General features: G+C 37.8%; 3 protein-coding genes and 1 long non-coding RNA gene across 4 annotated transcripts; all 4 read right to left on the reverse strand.

Moving 5' to 3' along the window:
• Nucleotides 1-84: 84 nt before the first annotated feature.
• LOC103331969 (Protein kinase superfamily protein) lies at nucleotides 85-3,528 on the reverse strand. Its single transcript, XM_008234653.3, is given in 10 exon segments — nucleotides 85-516; nucleotides 774-850; nucleotides 1,201-1,341; nucleotides 1,953-2,071; nucleotides 2,172-2,260; nucleotides 2,342-2,416; nucleotides 2,522-2,612; nucleotides 2,741-2,833; nucleotides 2,835-2,892; nucleotides 3,353-3,528. Coding segments are annotated over 10 exon segments (990 nt in total). The 5' UTR covers nucleotides 3,453-3,528; the 3' UTR covers nucleotides 85-369.
• Nucleotides 3,529-4,281: 753 nt separating this feature from the next.
• Nucleotides 4,282-6,664, reverse strand: LOC103331970 (RING-H2 finger protein ATL5-like). Its single transcript, XM_008234654.3, has 3 exons — nucleotides 5,886-6,664; nucleotides 5,196-5,293; nucleotides 4,282-4,973 (listed from the first exon to the last, which is right to left on the reverse strand). Exons 1-3 carry the CDS (start codon nucleotides 6,039-6,041, stop codon nucleotides 4,616-4,618), a joined length of 612 nt encoding a protein of 203 aa, XP_008232876.2. The 5' UTR covers nucleotides 6,042-6,664; the 3' UTR covers nucleotides 4,282-4,615.
• An 8,203-nt stretch (nucleotides 6,665-14,867) lies between these two features.
• Nucleotides 14,868-15,968, reverse strand: LOC103331971 (putative xyloglucan endotransglucosylase/hydrolase protein 27). The gene has a single exon (XM_008234655.3). The coding sequence runs from the start codon at nucleotides 15,840-15,842 to the stop codon at nucleotides 15,195-15,197; it is 648 nt and encodes a 215-aa protein (XP_008232877.1). The 5' UTR covers nucleotides 15,843-15,968; the 3' UTR covers nucleotides 14,868-15,194.
• Nucleotides 15,969-16,571: 603 nt separating this feature from the next.
• LOC148917260 (uncharacterized) lies at nucleotides 16,572-17,794 on the reverse strand. Its single transcript, XR_016127268.1, has 3 exons — nucleotides 17,382-17,794; nucleotides 17,182-17,269; nucleotides 16,572-16,834 (listed from the first exon to the last, which is right to left on the reverse strand). It is a non-coding gene; the product is annotated as an uncharacterized LOC148917260 (long non-coding RNA).
• Nucleotides 17,795-18,632: the final 838 nt, after the last annotated feature.

Consider the following 18,632-nt stretch of genomic DNA (forward strand, 5'->3'; position numbering starts at 1 on the left):
CCCACTCTGCACTCGAATTCAATCCCCCTTCCCAGACTTTAGATTATATTAAAGTAGAATATCGATTGTATAATAAATAAAAAATTTAAAAAAACCCAGCATAAGCTTATGTTTTATCCACATGACTAGTATAAAGTATACATAAAATGTTATTCTTTGTAATAGGCTTCAAGTTCAAATACCAAGTGTTGCTAGAGGAAAGGGGAGTGGACCTAAATCTGCACAACTCAAATAACATAATTGTTTGAGGAGGATGTTAAAAGAAGAAAAACAAATTGGTGACAATCACAAAAGTGGAAACAGTAGTGCCAAAGACATACGGATGAGCTTTTCTACAATGATGACTAAAAGTAATTCTTTCCATAATGTCTAAGCTTTTAGCATCCGAAGATAGTCATCTATTATAGACATTGCAGATGAACGATAACCCGAACCGAAGAGGTTATAGTGATTCAAGTAATGATACAACATATAAAGATCTTTCCTCTTCTCAAACCCTGGTTGTTTGGGCATCACCTGAGGATACAATAAACCATTAATGAAGACATGAAGAATTAAAACGGCTTGAAAGGCATTAAACTTTACTTTTAAATGTGAGTTGATAATAGGAAGCAACTTCAGTTGGTTTGGTTGGATTTATCTTTTCTTTTGACAGTTATGTGCTACTGCCACTCACTCAAACACCTTTGCATGAACATTGGGAGCCCGGGTAGGTGGACGAAAAAACAGAGCAGAGTTTATTTTGAGAAAGAGGAGATAAAGAAAGGACCTACCTCGAAATAGGAACTGTAGAAAGATCCTCCAAAACCAGCACACCATGACATTCCAAATTCTGCCTCACTATGTCCATCTATAAAAAATGCAAATGATAACAACAGTGCACTTAGTGTTTTAAACAGCAGTTGCCACACTATATGTCACAATACAAGCTACATGAAACATGTTGCATTAATCATTTTATAATCAGAGACAATCAAAATGTGTGTGTCTGCTTGTTTTGGAGTGATTTGAGAGCCTCAGACTTTCAACTGGTCCTCTCCCAGAAGATACCCGAGATCAAGGGTGGAAATAATGTATGTACCAGTACCATATTTTCTTGTATACTACAAACATAGGTTAGGCTTCAACAATTAGCAACACAGTTCGATTTCAAGTGATCTATCCGACAGCAAACTGATATCTGAACTAACTTTAACTTACAGTAACATGCTGGGTCAAGTATAACAGGCTCGCCATTCTTGTCAGAGCTGATATTTCCGCTCCATAAGTCCCCATGTAACAAGCATGGCTCAATCACTACATTATCAAAGAGAGGTCCAATACTTTTCACCAATCTCTGTCCTGTTAAACATGATAATCCAACAGCAAACATAACTTTTATTTATAATGATTTGAGAGGCTACAAATGAATCTTCAGAGTATTTTCATATGATAATATTGGAAGAAAAGGCATCTCAAATTTTGAAAGTTTTATTGAACTAAAGATTGAGTGAAAAAAGAGAAACAAGTTTCCAACTTACATGCAAAAACATGTCAGTGCTTACTCATACTTTTCTTCGGAGATACTTTTTCTTTAAAAAAAAAACAAGATGCCAGAACCTAAAATTATACTTTGAGTTCACAAACTAAAGTTGAATATCACATCTTCTGTGATTGAAGAAGCACTTCTCCAAATACAACTCTTATTTTTCTCATTTTCCATAGAAATTATTTGAAAGTTGAGACCTGGACTCCCCATTGAAACTTGTGGGCAGTTGGATTACTAAGAAGTAGGTACAAAAATTGGAAGCAAACTTCAGATCCTAATAAAGGTTGGATTGCACTTTGATATGGTGCTAGCTCATGATTTCTTTTCAGTCGACTTATCGAATTATATCATCTTCCTAAAAGGTAAGCTGAACTAGGCATGATTTGGGATTGACCATCGACGTCAAGAAATAGACAATATTTACCTTTTTCATAAATGGTACTATCACCATACTGGTCCAGTGCCAGCTGCAACTGATAACCCAGTCTATGCTCCCCATAAAACTGAATCCAATCTGATGACCAAGTGTTTATCTGCGGAGTACTGCAAGGCAAAGTGTGTTGGTTCCATATACCTTGAGTAATTTTCCTTGAATTTCGATAGTTGTGTGTGTGCAGACATGCACATGATCCAGAAAGACTACCTGCCTACAGTGTTGTTAACTTCAAAACCAAAACCTTTTTCAGATTTTCCAGCTTTATGCATTTCAGCAAGCTTCCTGCCTAGCACAGACTGAGTACCAATATACCATTAAAATTCGATTACAAGTTGTTATCACCTATATAAATACATGAAAATTTTCCCCATCCTCACCTGATTACTTCTACGTGAACCAAATTCAATAAATTCCATAATGATGTAAGAACCACCAGTAGGTAGGGGCCCAAACTACAACACATAAGAAGAGGTATCTAAGCTTTAAGCATTGTCATGGACTTCATGTTCACATTCCACTATGGCTTGATAATTTAACAAATTTTAAAACTTCCACACCTTGAATGGCTTAGGGACACGAATTGTTCCAGTTTCAAACATGGCACCTAAACCAAGAGCCTCTCCCTCAAACATCGATGGCCCAATGCTCCTGATTCAATGCTTTATTTAAACATATTTATGACTTCGAAATGGAAATAAGGATTCAAACAGCATATGAAACCGAAATTTCCAAAACAAATTAGAAGCAACTTTTGTGATCATTTTGATAGCAAAAACCTGTTTGTTTTGACAAAGAAAGAACCCGCATCAGTGTCATAGTGACTTGCACGATTGATGCAACCTCCTCCTACTGGACTAATTCTTGTTATCTGTTGCATTTCCTTCTGAGAGAATCCATTCACGAACCGGATCCTCACTCACCACCGCCACTGCCAAATAACTATGACTGGTGAATTTAATCAAACACAAGTCAGCTTGACAGAGGATCAGCAAATACATGGAGGCATGACAACAAAGCTTAAAAGCTGTCATTTCAGTGAAAATCAGCTTCATCAAAGTTGCAATCAACAACAGCCCCAAATTCAAATGACTACTTATTGAATTGAAAACAAAACAATTATTCAAGACAACCCACATATAACAGAGAGACTTCATCAAATCTACCATAAAAAAAAACCCGGGAACTCATTACAAAATGGATAATTTTTCTTAAACACCACGAAATGACTGACATTTAGCTCAACTACATAAGAATACACCAATTCAATAAGCAGAAAAAGGCTCATACTGCATCAACTAAGTCATGGTTGTTCTTTAAAAAACTCAAACAACGACCCCATTAGAGCTCGAATTAGCTAAAATGAAATATGGGATTTTGTTTATACTCACTGGCAAAAGTTCTGTGCTTGGTGGAGGACAGTCGAGGAAGGCGAGGCAGAGAAGGTAAGCAAGAGGAAGAGAGCGGTAAGAGCCCAACGTGTACCACCATTATGACCCTCTATGTAAAATTCTACACGCTTCTTTTACTAATGGTTCGGTTGGATTTGTCCATGTGGTCTCTAGCTTCTTTTGGTTTCTGGAGTTTATAGTGTCTGTCGTGAGAGCAGAGGAAGACAACGATGTGGTCGCTATGGTCACTTGAGGTTTCATGGAATTTGGTACAGCTTTCATGTATGTGCTCCACGTGTATGCTTCATTTTGCTTATTTTATTTTATTTTTTTGAGAGACATTTTGCTAATTTTATTAAGGAAACTCATTTGAGATTCATCATTCATTAAAAAGGACGGCAACTCAAACTAGGGATAACTCTAACCTAACCGTAGGGGAGAAGTCTTACTAGACCCGTTCCAAAGTCATGAAATTTGGTGGAGCATTTGCATATTCCATTTCGTGTCCATGCCATGTTTAATAGGTCATGTATTGGCCTAACATGGCTGCTTGTAGTTGTACCCATACCACATTTATTGGGATCGGACTAATTTTTGCACTCAATGTCCTGTGGTTAAATTTATAAGAGATTTATAGCTTAAATGGTTTAGAGCAGTTATCTATGCACTCGAGATTATGTGTTAAAACTCGCTCACTAATATCGCTTGTATAAAAATAACTTTTTGGCTGTACTCGTACCAACCCAACCCGTTTTACAATTCTATGATACCAGATGAGACATTTCATTTAAGTTTACAAACCATCTGTAGTTGCAACCTCTAAAATAATTGGTGTTTGGTTCTCACAAGATCATGCAACATCACTAGTTACTTGAAACCAAATTTCCCTGTGGCCCAGTTAATTATCAGACTTGAAACAACAGCAAAAATTGAATTCAGGAAGTTGGTATGTTCAATTATGGAATTCTTAGAAAAGATGTACTCTCATAGTGAGCAGAATGAATGGCTCAAAACAGAGTATGAACATTCTACTTCTGTGAACAAACTTTATATATACAGAAATCAGATTATATTTGTATGCTCCATTTTCCAACTTTCTACGCAAAAATTCAGAGTTTTGTCACAGTGATTTAGCACAACCTCCGCCGCTCGTACCATCTACAACAGATAATAACATTCTGTGCAAGGTATGAGAATCTCCAATCAAACCTACCTGGCCTACCATGTGGTTTTTACTGGTTCTCTGGATCAAACTCTTTCATTTTATCGTGGCGTTGTTTCTGGTTCTCTAGATGGAGTCGGTTCGGAAGGGTTTCCAGGAGCAGATTCTGAATGCCCTTGGTTGCTAACATTACTTGCTGAACGCTCAGAGCCAGGTAATAGCCACAGTTGTGAATGTTCAGTTGAAACCTCAGAATCATCAAACGATCGAGGCATGCTAAACGTTGCTGATCTCACATGTTTTATTCCAAGGGATTCTTTTAATGGCAAGCGGCAAACTGGACAGGTAGACTGTTTCCTCAGCCATGTATCAATGCAGGAGAGATGAAAACTGTGGCCACATTTGGGCATGATTCGCAATACTTCTTTCTCTTGGTACTCCCCCAAGCATATTGAGCACCTGCAGGACCATAAAGATTAAACTTCAATCTAGCAAGCGTCCAAAAGGAATGAAATGACTACCAAAACTCAAGGACATTCCATAAAAAAGAGCGGCAAACTAACGTCCTGTAAGCTATAATAAATGTAAGATCTTTTCAATTAACTAATTCAGATTTTAAGGTTAGGTGGGAAACAAAGGAGATTCCTTAAGCACTAGAAGAAAATAAATTGCAAAGCTTACTGCGCATCTTCCAAGGAACTGAAAGCTTTGTGATCAAACTTCATGGTAGGGATTGCAGAAACCACAACTTGTTCAAGGCCACTGGCCTGATGCTCTGGCTGCCAGCAAACAGTGAAACCTTAGAATCCATTGCTCAAAACTTAAGTTACAATGACAACACGAAAAACTCTCAAGTTTTGGTGGAATGGCATCAGTAGCAGTGAACACAAAAGCAAAAGGGCATGAAGGAAACCAATTCAGTCTCTTGGGTTATCAAAACTAAAAGCCATGAAGACTTAGGAGTTCTTGTATGATTCAAATAGAACAATCAAATATCAAAGCTATTGTTCAAGGCCACGCCATTTTTTATTTATCCTTTCTTTTCAGTAATTTGTATTGTCTGCACACTAAGGAAAACTAGTACATTGCAACATATAGCAGAGTTGACTCTCTCAACTACAGCAGAGTTCATATCAAAACAAGAACATAACAAGCCATCAAAACAAATGAAAATCATGAAACACAAACCAGCCTACCCAAATAAGGTACTGAGAAGCTAACTCACATATTGATCCCAGTACAAAACAATATTCAGCAAATCAATGAAAACAAAATACATCAGATATAAGAGGTATTCATAATTGAGAAAACTACCTCAAATCAGATTTCCTAGCTGAGAAAACAAATATAGGACAGGCAATTCAGACATACCTGCTCAACATCTATCCTTGATTCAATCTCGAACATAGGCCGTGATTCGCCACCTCTTAGCCTGCCACAAATGATTCTTGTGCAAACAAATACTATAAATGTTGCACTCATACCAAAACCAATAACAGTAGTGATCAAGTTCATACCCGAACCCATATCTGCAAATTCCTACTTCTCTCACCCAAAAGTCCCAAAACCAAAACAAAGACTCACAAGCCCCAAGTAACTAAAGGAAGCTGGAAAAAAAAAACCCACTAAAACAATGAAAATCCACAACTTAAAACAACAAATGAATGGTGAAAAAAAATAAAAAATGAAGAGTGACAAAGACCCAGATCAGAATCACTGAAGAAATGGCTAGTTTTGAAAGCAAGATTCAGGAAGACCAGTCACAAACAAAGCTACCCATTTGGAATCTCAATCGCTTTGGATAGACTCAAAGCTTAAAACAAAGTCATGGAGGCTTTCAATAGATGTTGAAGATGAGAAAAGGGAGTTGTGGAAGGAAAGGAGGCAGTTCATTGTCTTGCTCTTTGGAATCGCATTAATATGGGGTCCATTTCATTGGGACCCAACAACAAAATATTAACAGGGGTTATATATCTGACGGTTGAAACAAAAAAGAGAGGATTTTGTAAAGATTCCCATGTTTGTTTAAGGTAGAGAGAAGAAGAGAATCTGTGTGTATCCTTGCTCCTCTGCTCCTCTTACCTTTGCATCTTATGTGCTTTCTCAACCATACTACTTCTGGATAAGGCCTTAGAATTGGGTCCAAAAAGTATCTTCACATGTCTGTTCCTGCAATTTTGCAAATATTGAAGGGCCAATATTTTATTTCAATGTGTGGAACGCTTTTCTTTGCAGCCATTGGTCATGAGCTGGCAAGAATAAGATGGATTCTTATAGTTTATTACATTAATATTTTTCTTTCCAATCATTGTCTTTGTTGTAGTTCAACGGCTGGGAAGAAGTGTTGGTTGCTTGCTACTTGCTTAAATCTAAGAGGCCAAAGTAGATAAAACTAATGCAGGAAAACTTGGAGCTCTGTCAAAGCTACTTGTTCTATGGACTTCGATTCTCATATGAGCATCCAACTTTGTGTTTCTTCTTTTGGCCTTTTTATCTTAACATATGTGGCTTTATTGTTCGTTTGTTTTGATTTCTGAAAGACCAACACTTGTCACCTTAACCGCATAAAAAAATTAAAAAAGACACTTGTCACCTTAAAGAAACATCTTTTTTTTTTTGCCTTTATGTCTTCATCCTGGGTTTGATTGGAAGGGAGCCGATGTGGGAATGAATCTTTTTAGAAAAAACTATCTTCTTCATAGTGTAATCAATCTTTGGGATGGAACACATGATTCCATCCTATTATTATATAGTACTAGTCATCTGATGTTGGTACAACTATGCTATATGTGTACTTTTTGGCACATAAAAAAAGGGAAAAACAAATAGGGTGGTACGCTCCATGAGGAGAAAAGTCTTTGGGTGCCGATGCTCGGAAACACACTCACATGGAGGTGGGATCGAATGAGACTCTTATACATGGATCTATATAACGAGTAAATGAATTAATAACGTCACATGATGTGTTGCATTTACCCACAAATTATTTTATGCTCCAATGACAATATATTATTTGCATTCTAACACAGGATTGTGACATTGTTGCACTAACAATGTCATTTGCACCTCTAAGAAAAGTGCGGTTCCCAAAAAAATATAAAACAAAGACTTTGTTTTAAAGGGAAAAAAAAGGGTAAAGGAAACAAAGACTAAATATTTAATGGTTGAATCCCACCAAAAGCAGTTGACACGTAATGGTTTGGCTATGGCACGTTATGAGATCGTAATAAGCTGTAAATAGACTTAAGTTGGCTAGAATCCTAGAGCGAATGTGCTTCCCACTTTGCACTCAAGTTCAAATCTCTCACCCATAGTTTAGTTTAGATTATATTAAAATATAATATCATTTCTATAAAAAAAAATTGCACCACTCATGCTTACCGAAATTGACTTCATCTCACTTTGGCAATTTCTAATTTCTATTTCCTCTCAATTTTTCTCACCTCATGCTCTCAGTGGTTTTTCCAATCTCTCAAGTCTTAACCTTTATTTCAGGTCCACTATTGAAGGGCATTTGTGGTAAATTTTCATATGTATGGTTAATGCATTTTCATAGAAGAAACTATGAAAGTTTTCATCCTAAATTCCTAAACAAGTTGAAGTGACAGAAAAAAGACATGTAGGATTGAGTTTTGCTCAAATTGAACAAAGGGCAATGCTCTCTATGTCAATAATTTCTTTGCTTAGCTATTTTCCTCAAGCCTTGTCGGATGCCCTGTGAGGTCCTCTCCCTCATGATTAAAAAAGCATGTGATGCTAATTACTTACAAGGTCTAAAGTTTGGAGGAAGTGGACCTATTCTCTTTCACCTTCTCTTTGCAGATGATGCCCTTTTTTTTATCAAGGCTAATACTCAGAACTGTCGTAATATGCGATTGTTGCTTGACGGCTATTGTCAGGCGTCTGTTCAAGCAAATCAATTTCGGGAAATCAAGTCTTTTCTTTAGTCCCAATACACCTGCAAGTATTCGCATGCAGTTGGGTGTCATTCTTGGTATGACTATGGTAGATAACCCATGTAAATACTTGGGCCTTCCTACAATGTGAGGGAGGTCTAAGACGGAGGCGCAGCAGTTTGTTAGGAGATGACAGGACCCGCCCGAATTTCCTCGGAAATCGGGACGGACCCGCCTAATTACCTACATCACCCGATGCCGGGCCCACTTACTAAAGACCGAGACTTTCTACCAAAAAAATTTGGCAGAGTCTCCCCTATAAATTGAACATTTTCAAACTTCAACCTACTCAAAATTTACAGTTAATAAACCCAACCAGAAGATGCTTTAAAAGCGATTAAGCGATTTACAACAAAGGCCTTGGCCTCACAATTCAAACCCTAAGCGGGCGATGAGCATATCTAAGAAATTCAAATACAACAAAACAGAATTCCACTGGAAAAGAAAGATGAAGGAGTCCTCCAAGACTCAAGGTTGAAACACCAATCCGGCTCATTGCGGAGCTCACTACTCTTGGCGCAAAACAGAAAATTGTGAGTGGACAGAAAAAATAAAGTTCAATTCAAATAAATCAACGTAATATAACCCCACCATTAGAAAATCATGCAAGAATTCCAAATGCATCTTAAAATCGTCATAAGCAAGTATATAAACATATACTAAAATAATACCGGATACCAAGTCCGAAATCCGTGAACAACACTTCACAAACCCACCATTCAAAACTTAAAAGTCCCGAAAGATTAAAGTCTTGAAAACATATCCACTGGCACGACCGGCGAGGAAGTATCCTTACCGAGAAACAAGAACGAATGAATATTCATAATAATAATAATAATAATAATAATAATAATAATAATAATAATAATATATAAATATAACCAACATTTAGTTGTACCGGGGAAACAATCCAACCGGGGTCTTGTTTGACTAGTCCACATGGCAGAGCCATTCCTCAATTCACCATGTGACTAGGGAACGAGCCGTCCAACTGGGGGACTAACTCTTAGCCGACGCATACCGAGACACTCAAAGCTTGTACGCCTGAAGAAAAAAAAAACAGTCCTACGCACGCAGACTACCCCAAAACCAGGATCTACAGCAACATCACATCAAGGATGTCCCGGGTTCCGACAAATCCAAGTATCTCAAGTATCAGTAACCAAGTTCCAAATTCGGGGAGGTACATACGATAGTGCTTAAAGCACTCCAAACAGATATTTCAATACTCAACCCTTTCCACAAACTCATTTTAACAACCCAAATACCCCACACATAGCCAAACATATATAGAGATTCTCAAAATCCAAATATATATATATATATATATATATATATACTCAAGATTAATGGCGGAGCTAGAAGCTAATCTGTGGGGGGGGCCAGTACTATAAATGCAATATTATATAGAGTTATATTTTAACTAATATTGTAATTGATGCTTAAGAAGTAATAGGGTTTTCATGGAGTTTGGAGGGGCCATGGCCATGGCAGGCCTGCATGTGGCTCCGCGATACTCAAACATATCAAAACCCAAAATACATGCCAATACTTCATAAAAATATCAATTTCCATCATTGAATAAATAATATATCCAAATATACCATTAAACATTATGCATAAATTTTCCCATCATAAAACCATGCGTATTATTTAAAAACAAAGTCCACTCACAAGTAGTCCCACGCTGCTTGACCTTGAGAGGGTCTCGCCTGCTGCGTATGCGTGGTCGAAGTACCTATTTGAATCACGAACACGCGATTAACATCAAGCGCTTCGAAACAGAATTTTGAATTAAAAACCTAGTTTCCCGGGTTTCTAGTGAATGTACGAGGAATGAGACATTCTAAGGTCCAACTACCCAAATCGGACGATAGAAAAGCCTCGGGAGACACTCTGTCAACCGGGCGATCAAACTTCCCAAATGGGTCAACCGGGCCCACGGGACCCACGACCTCCGTTTTGAAATCCGCGAAATCCTACACGCTCGTGACAACCTAAGGATCTCATCAGGACATTTAGCAGCTCCACCAACCTTGCCCACGCGCCAGCAACGCGTGGATAGCTTGATCAATTTCCGGCGGCCGGAAAAACTCCAAACTGCAAGCCCAAACTCCTGTCCTAGGTATAACACTATATTTGGAGTCACTTTTGTTCTTGGGCCTATCTCAAAAAGTGGCCGGAAGTAATCGGAATTTCAATTTGAAAACCGGCCACTGGGATTGCTCTAGCCCCAACTCGCTTAACTTTGGAGTTCCCGAAACAAAACCGTGAGAGTAGAGAAGAGGGCCCAAAGCGGACAATATCGTGCTATGGCGGAGCCGTTCCCGGGATGTGACAGGAGAAGTTGTTGCGTAAGTTAAGCAGATGGAAATAATCCCTTCTCTCACAAGTTGGTAGAGAGGTCCTTATCAAAGTCGTTGCTCAAGCTGTCCCGAATTATCCTATGAGAGTTTTCTTATTCCCTAAAACGTTCTGTACGAAGATGGAGTTCGAGATTGCCAATTTCTGGTAGGGCCGAAACAGGAGGAAAGGAAGATCCATTGGGTGCATTGGACCGAATTAGGCCTGCCAAAGCATGAGGAGTATGGGATTCCGTGACTTTCATGATTTCAATTTGGCTCGATTAGCTAAACAGTGTTGGCGGCTTCTCACATAACCGAATTCTCTCTGGGCTCGTTTAATCAAAGCTTGTTATTTCCCTGACTGTAATTTTATGGAGGCCACCGAGGGTAACAGGGCGTCGTGGGCGTGGGCTAGTCTCATTGAAGGAAGAAAGGTGATCCTAAATGAGGCAAGATGGCAAATTATGAATGGAGCGCAAGCGAGAATATGGACTGACAAATGGATTACCAACATACAAGGAGGTGCTTTGTGTCCTGCTCTTGGTGCCTTTATGGATAGAAATGCTGCTGTATAGACTATTATTGATTGGAATTCAAGAACGTGGAAATTGGATTTAATCCGGCCTCTATTATCGACTGAAAAGGCTTTTGCCATTCAATGGATCCCTATCGAAAACAGCTCGGTAGTGGATCGCTTGGTGTGGCCGGATGAGAAAAATGGAAAACACTCGGTAAGATCTGGTTATCACAACATTCATACCCATCATCACCGTAGCTCCGTGTGTAGGCCTTCTTCTCCTATGTCCATTGACCAAGGGGTCTGGAAGTTGATTTGGCACGCGGATGTCACACCAAAAATTCGCCATTTCTTTTGGAGAGCTTTAAATGGCCACGTGGCTGTCTTATCTATTCTTTATAAGAAGAAGCTACGCAACTCTTCCTTATGTCCAATTTGTTAGAGTTTGTATAGGAAAATACACTTGCATGTAGTCCCACATTGGAAGAAAGTAGTTTTCTTCCATAGTTTATAAGCACCAACACATTAGAATTACTAAATAAAGTATGGGCCTAGTGGAGGCAAACTTGAGTCTCAACATGGTTTAATAAATATATATATAATTAATTGTCAAAAGATGGGCCTTGGGCCTTGGGCCTCTTGGGCTCTGTTGATTTAATTAATAATTTATTTTTATTAATTGAAAATTCGGTTTTTTCAGATAAAACCAAAATCTGAAATTCGAATTAATTAAAACAGTTAACATAACTGTTGGATGAAGAGGTGTCAGACCTCTATATAATGACAATACGATCAAACCAGAAAGACACCTTTGAACTGCATCATCATTCTCACATTTTACACTTCCTGAGAGAATTCATACCACTGTTCGGAAATCAAGCCACTGTGCTTAGGCTTAGATTTAAGATAGTTTAATCTGGTGGACAGACTCCTATCGAACTACAAGCACAAGGGTAGAGGAGAAATACTGTCTAAAGGACACTGCAAATTTGCAGGACTCTATCTACAATTCAAGTCAGTATTCTACAATCTATATTATTGTTGTATTGATTCAATTATATCTATATAAAATATATTCGTTGGTTTTTTATTATTCTGTTATTTTGGTTTTATATTGATTGTTCTCCAACACAATTTGCAATGATCATGAGGAGACAATTGAGCACATGTTATTGCTTTGCCCTTGGGTTGAACCTGTCTGGTTCGGAGGCCTAACCTATAGAGTTGATAGGCAGCAAATCTCTTTTCTGCATACATGGTTGCGGGATTGCATGATCACATGCCTTAACACAAAAGAGGAGAGAAGCCGAATTTTCTGTCAAATTACATACACATGCTGGAATATATGGAAGACTAGGATTAGGGTGGTGTTTGACAATTACACACCCCAACCCCAGCAAACCCTCAAGGCCATTTTCGACTAGGTAAATGAAAGATTCTCTCTAAAGCATCTAATCACCTCTTCCATCACAAGATCAGTTCATCCCTCTGTCCAGGCTTCTTGGGCAGCCCCTTCTGAGCCCTTTGTCAAAATAAATGTTGATGCCGCTTGGAGGAAAAGCACTTGTCGTGCGGGGGCTGGCATAATTATTCGAAATTTTGAAGGGAGATTTCTTGGGGCCAAATATGTGGATTTTCAAGCGGAGAATGCTCTTATAGTTGAGGCAACAACGTTATAGGAGGGCTACAAATTTGCTAAGGAGCGGGGTCACAACATGGTTTGTTTCGAGTCGGATTCTTTGGAGCTTATCAAAAGTGTTCGTGGCTCTTTTGGTCGAGGGAGTTGGACTTTGTACCCAATTCTTACCCTCATCCGCGATAAGCAACGATATTTTGAAGAGTGCAGGTGGAATTGGACCACCAGGAATTGTAATCAAGCGGTGGATCATCTTGCGTCGCTGGCACTATTGAAGAGGAGTACGGAAGTTTGGGTTGAATGACCCCCCACCTCTCTTGTGCACATCCTTGGCAAGGATGGACTCCCTTGTCCTCACCATGCCTAATTTGGCTATTGACTGGTCTTAATCGTTTTGACATCCTTATGGTTGGATTGTCTTTCTGGCACTTTTCTTCTTGATCAGTCTAAATGTATTGGTTGGTTTTTGGACTCTATGTTTTGTCTGTTTCCTTGCATGGACAGACTTGTTTTCCTTTGAATGGGCGCGAGACTCTTGTTTAGGGGTTCTTGTGCTTTGAATATAAGATCTTTTCGACCAAAAAAAAAAAAAAAAAAGCTATTTTCCTCATGCTTGCCAAAGGATGACTTAGAAGGCACACAAAAAGAAAAATAATAGGGAAAACTTGTATGCAGCTTCTTTGCACATGCATCTGCTGAAGCCAGGCCAATGAAATGAAAAAGGTTCAAGCCTTCAGCTGCTACAGTTATTATTCTTCTATGTGGGTTTCCAATATATTTGGAATTATACCAATTCTATTCTTATAGGTTACTCAAGCAATCATTCTTTGTTGTTAGTGATTTCTGCACTAAAGAAATGGCCATTTCCAAAAAGAAACAGCCAAACTGAAGTGCACCAACCAATCTGTGCACCTTCTTCAATACAAAATTCAAGGCTCCCTGTGAGTCACCATAAACAGAAGGACAAAAAAAAGTGCACAGAACACAAATGCTCTCAAATTCATGTCACAATTGCAAAACTTCAAAAGCAACTACATGAGACACTAAATGAATAGAAGGGAAAGCTTTTCAAAATTTAAATTTAAACTACCTGTCATTACAGTAAAACTTTCAATAGAAAAGTTCCCAAAATGAAAAGAAAATCAATGAAGTAAGTAACAACACTGTCATCAGAAAGCAGACAACAACATAAGCAATCAAACTATCCAATCTTTCAATAGAGTTAAAAAAAACATAGCACTGTAAACCCAGTGCACACACAGACACACATAACCAAACAGTAAAATTTCACATGAAAATTCAAATCCTTCTGAAGTTACACTTTTGAAGGTGGCCTTCCCATTAGCAGCATTAAAAGTATATAGTGTGCAAGTGGGATGAGGATAAACTTATTGTCAAGCAAATCAAACATGGTCCCATGAATAGCCAACAGGGCTAAAACACATGCGTAGGTACAAAATCAATCAGAAACATACCACTTTTGAAGTCAACTAAGAATAAATTTCATCTTACATCACTATTTTGCGTGGCCTTATCAATGTCAAAACAGCCAGCCAAATCCTATTGGATATTTCATATTTTTCCACACCACACCAACTACACAAGTGACCATTTTACTACTTAAGAGTCAGCATATGTACTTTGTGTCACTCTTGGGATCAAGACACACAACAAACTGCAACTAATTCATTCCCATCTATCTCTGTTTCTCAGCTAAATAAAAACTCATCCAACTTTTCCAACCCCACTGATTTGTCACCATCCATTCATATACATGTACTTTAATTTCCTTCTCTGCCCCAAGCAAAATCACATATATTTTGACAAAGAAAGACAGTTCTAAATCCAAATATATATATACACACACACACATTAAAGTAAAAGGGATCTTCAACAAACTTAAAAGGAAAAAAAGTTACCATTAAGAAATATTTTAGAACAAAAAGAGGGCATCCTCCCAAGGTCAAACAAGCCTGCATCCACTTTGACACCAGAAAACACCATTTCCTCTGTCCACCAGATCAAGCAAAACAAAAACAAATGCATAACATCCAACACAGTTGCACAAAATCAACAACAAACCCATTTTCCCAATCTGGCAAACAAACATGCCCATAACATCAATTCCTTCCTTCCATCATCCATACCAATCAAAAAATAAAACCAACAACCCACCATTTTATTTAGATTTTCAAAGTACCCAACTTTGCCAAACCCAAACAAACCTTAACCCTCCACAGCACTTTTAACAGGAACATGAATGTCCTTATAGAGGCAAACATAAGGCGCATCACACCCGATGTACTTGCCAGTCCACCTCCCCTCCTCAATATAACTAGCATCCCAAACAGAAGCATACAAATACATAGGCTTGTGAGGAAAAGCCTCACCCTTTTTCCTCTCTACCCTCCTCACCAATTTCCCATCAACCAACCACTCAATCAAATCCTGACCCCATTTGATCACATACAAATGAAACCCATCAGAACAATCAAAACCCAGATCATGAAACTCCTCTTTGTTACCTGTGCCGCCAATGTAATAGTTAGTCTGCACAATTGTCCTGTCCTTGCCCAAAAACTCGAAGTCAATCTCGTCCTGTGACTTGTCACCTTCCAGGGACGAGAGGTAGATGTTGAAGTTGAGGCCGCTGGTGATGCCACGTGGGCACTGAATGAGGGAGCTGAAGGTGCCGTAGAGGAACCTTGTGGTGGTGCGCCACCGTGAGCCGCCGCGGTGGTCGTAGGTGAGGGTGATGGTGTTGGCGTCTGGGCAGTGTGTGCAGGCCTCCGGGGTGTAGTCTATGGCGATTTGCTTCAGGGGTTGGGTTTGGTTGTGGGTTGGGGTCTCTGGGTGCAGCGCTGGGTCTGCCATTGAAGATGCGAATAGAGAATGAGAGAGCTTGAGAGTGATGACTATGGCGGGAGCGTTAGATCTAATATATGCGAGTTTTTGTGCCAATTTTTTCCTATTGGATATTTCATATTTTGAGTTTTCATACTTTTTTTTAAAGGATATATTTATCATTATTTCCAGCCAAAGAGAAAATAGAAAACTATTGAAATTATGATTATGATCCTGCAATTTCACCAAAAGTTGCAAAATAACTAGTTTACCAACCTTTGCGATTTAAGGATACAAGTGATATTGAGAGAAAGGGAAATCAAACATAAAACATCAGGTGGAGAGCTATAAGGGCCCGTCAGTAACGTTTTGATAAGATTTTGAGAATGTTTTCATAGAATGAAAACGAGAAAATGAAAACGCATTTTCAGAGAACAAAATGCGTCTGGTAGCTTAGTTAAAAACTGTTTTCAGAGAGCAAAAAAGTGAAAACGCGTCTGGCAGTAATTTGTGAAAATGATAAAAAATAGTGAATATGCGTTCGGTAAGAGGATTTTATTTTATTTTTTAAACTAACATTTTCACACATTTATGTATGTAATTAGTCCAACACCTTTTTTATTATGCACACCAAACATGTTTTTCTCGTTTGATCTATTTTACTAAAATTAAAGAGCTTGGATTAAGTTAGATTTAAGAAAAAGTGATATATCTATGCATTTGGCTTAGTTTAAATTAGTCGATTGTCTAGACCAAATATTACAAAAACTTGTTCATTGACACACAAGAAAAAAAATTAATAATAATAAAAATTAAAAATTACAATAATATAATCAAGAGCCTTGGGTGAAATCACGCCACAAATCTTGTGCAATCTTATCTCTAATGTTGGTCATTTGTGCAATATTTTCCGGAGACATATCTAAATTTGGTGTAGCCATATCTTCACCCTCAACAATGATGTCTTCTACTTGAAACTCTTCGAACAACCTATCACGACGTGCTTTTCTTCCAAAAGTAAACTGAATAACAGACCACCATATACAAAACCCAACTCAAAACTATGAAAATCATTCTCAAAGATCCCAAAAAAAATACACTACAAGATATATCTCCATTAATAATGGCATAAAGCCAAGGGCTTTGGTATCCATTATCATGCGATTTTTTTAAGCAATTATCATGCCATAATTTCATTATATCAACTCGTGGGTTTGCCCACCATATACAAAACCCAACTCAAAATTATGAAAATCATTATCAAAGATCCCAAAATTAAGCACAACAAGGAACCCAATTGAGAAAATTATAAAGCTAAATTGCCCAAATAAATAATGAAGCACCAATGAGAAGAAAAACGAGGAATTACCTCAGTTAATGTGAGGTCTGCGTCACTCCTCTTCTTCTTCTTCTTCTTCTTCTTCTTCTTCCCAGTAATTTTTAGATGTATAAGAAACCTAATTTACAAAATACAACAATTATTTTTAGAACAGCCATGAACAAAAAACCCTATATCTAAAGGCACAAAATACCCAAAGCTAGAGAAAGAGGAAAAATATAGAAAATTACCAAGATCTTCCAAGAGCAGCTGTGGTCTGTGGTGATGGAGCAATCAGACAGAACAAAAAGCCTTAGTGGTGAAGAGGGGAAGAGAGACTATTGCCAAAGAGAGGAGTGAGCCAAGCCAGATAGAAGAGTGGTCAAGAAAGGGGGAAAGAAGAGAAGGGTGAGTGAGGAGGAGAGAAGAACGATTCTGATAGGGAGAGAAAATTGAGAGAGAGATTGAGCAGAAGTCTGTTTTGAGCGTTTGTTTTCTAGGAGAACAAAAACATTTTTTTTCTGTTTTGTAGAAGTAAACGTGAAGTCCAACTCATTTTATGAAAACGTTTTTGATGTTTTCTATTTTTATTTACCGAACATGTTTTTGCTCTGTTTCTGTTTTTTAAAAACAAAAACGGGCCTTTAAAACATAAACGAACAGGCCCTAAGTCTCTTGCTTGTCGAATTTTTCAATAGAATTAGAATGCAAGTAGCATATGTAAGGCTAAGATGGACTTTCTAGAAGCGTAAAACACCTCCCACATTGCCTTCACATGCTAATTTTGTCGAATTTTTAAAAAATAATTAGGTAATTGCGCTTAAATTGCAATAGATAATAAACTAAATAAGTTAAATCACAACAATTAAAACTACATAGAATAAAATGTTATATTGCCAAAAGCTACATAGACCAAACTTATAGTTTGGCACTTTTTTTTAATAACTTAGGTCTTGTTTGGTACCTTATTCAAAAAGCAAATTCAAAAACTATGATTCTTTTTAAAAATATGAGTTTTCAAATAGTGATTTTAAGATTTAAAAATTTGTTTGGTATTGAACTCCAAAATATTTTTAAGATCTAAAAAAATTGAAATTAAAATCAGAAATTAGAAACTCTAGATTCCTAAATTGAAATTAACAAAGGAAAAGGAGAGAGGGAGTTGAGAGAAAGAGACGGGAGAGGGAGGAGAGAGAAAAAAAAACTATAAAACCTCACTTTTTTGTTTTTAATAGTGGGGTGGTTTTTGAGTTTTACTTGAGTTTGAATTTTTAAAAATAGGCCTACTTAAAAGGGTTTTTGTGGTTTTAAACTTTTAATATGTTTTTGAGTTTATAAAATTGGGTTATTCGTAGCAATGGTCCCTCAACTATACTCGAAGTTACATTTTGGCCACTCAACTCAAATATTAGTTGCAGAGGTCACTCAATTGGGTGTTGTGTTACACCATTAGTCCCTACTATCAATTTTGTGACTTTTTATGTTTAAAATAATGACGTGAC

This window comes from Prunus mume, linkage group LG5, assembly GCF_029339155.1.
Source record: "Prunus mume cultivar Tortuosa linkage group LG5, ASM2933915v1, whole genome shotgun sequence".
NCBI classification, from domain to species: domain Eukaryota; kingdom Viridiplantae; phylum Streptophyta; class Magnoliopsida; order Rosales; family Rosaceae; genus Prunus; species Prunus mume.

Coding starts and splice junctions, on each gene's coding strand:
- LOC103331970 (XM_008234654.3), bottom strand. CDS start 6,041: ATGGGTTCGGGTATGAACTTGATCACTACTGTTATTGGTTTTGGTATG. Junction 5,294..5,885: donor CAAGGATAGATGTTGAGCAG/GTATGTCTGAAT, acceptor GTTTGCTGGCAG/CCAGAGCATCAGGCCAGTGG. Junction 4,974..5,195: donor AGTTCCTTGGAAGATGCGCA/GTAAGCTTTGCA, acceptor ATGGTCCTGCAG/GTGCTCAATATGCTTGGGGG.
- LOC103331971 (XM_008234655.3), bottom strand. CDS start 15,842: ATGGCAGACCCAGCGCTGCACCCAGAGACCCCAACCCACAACCAAACC.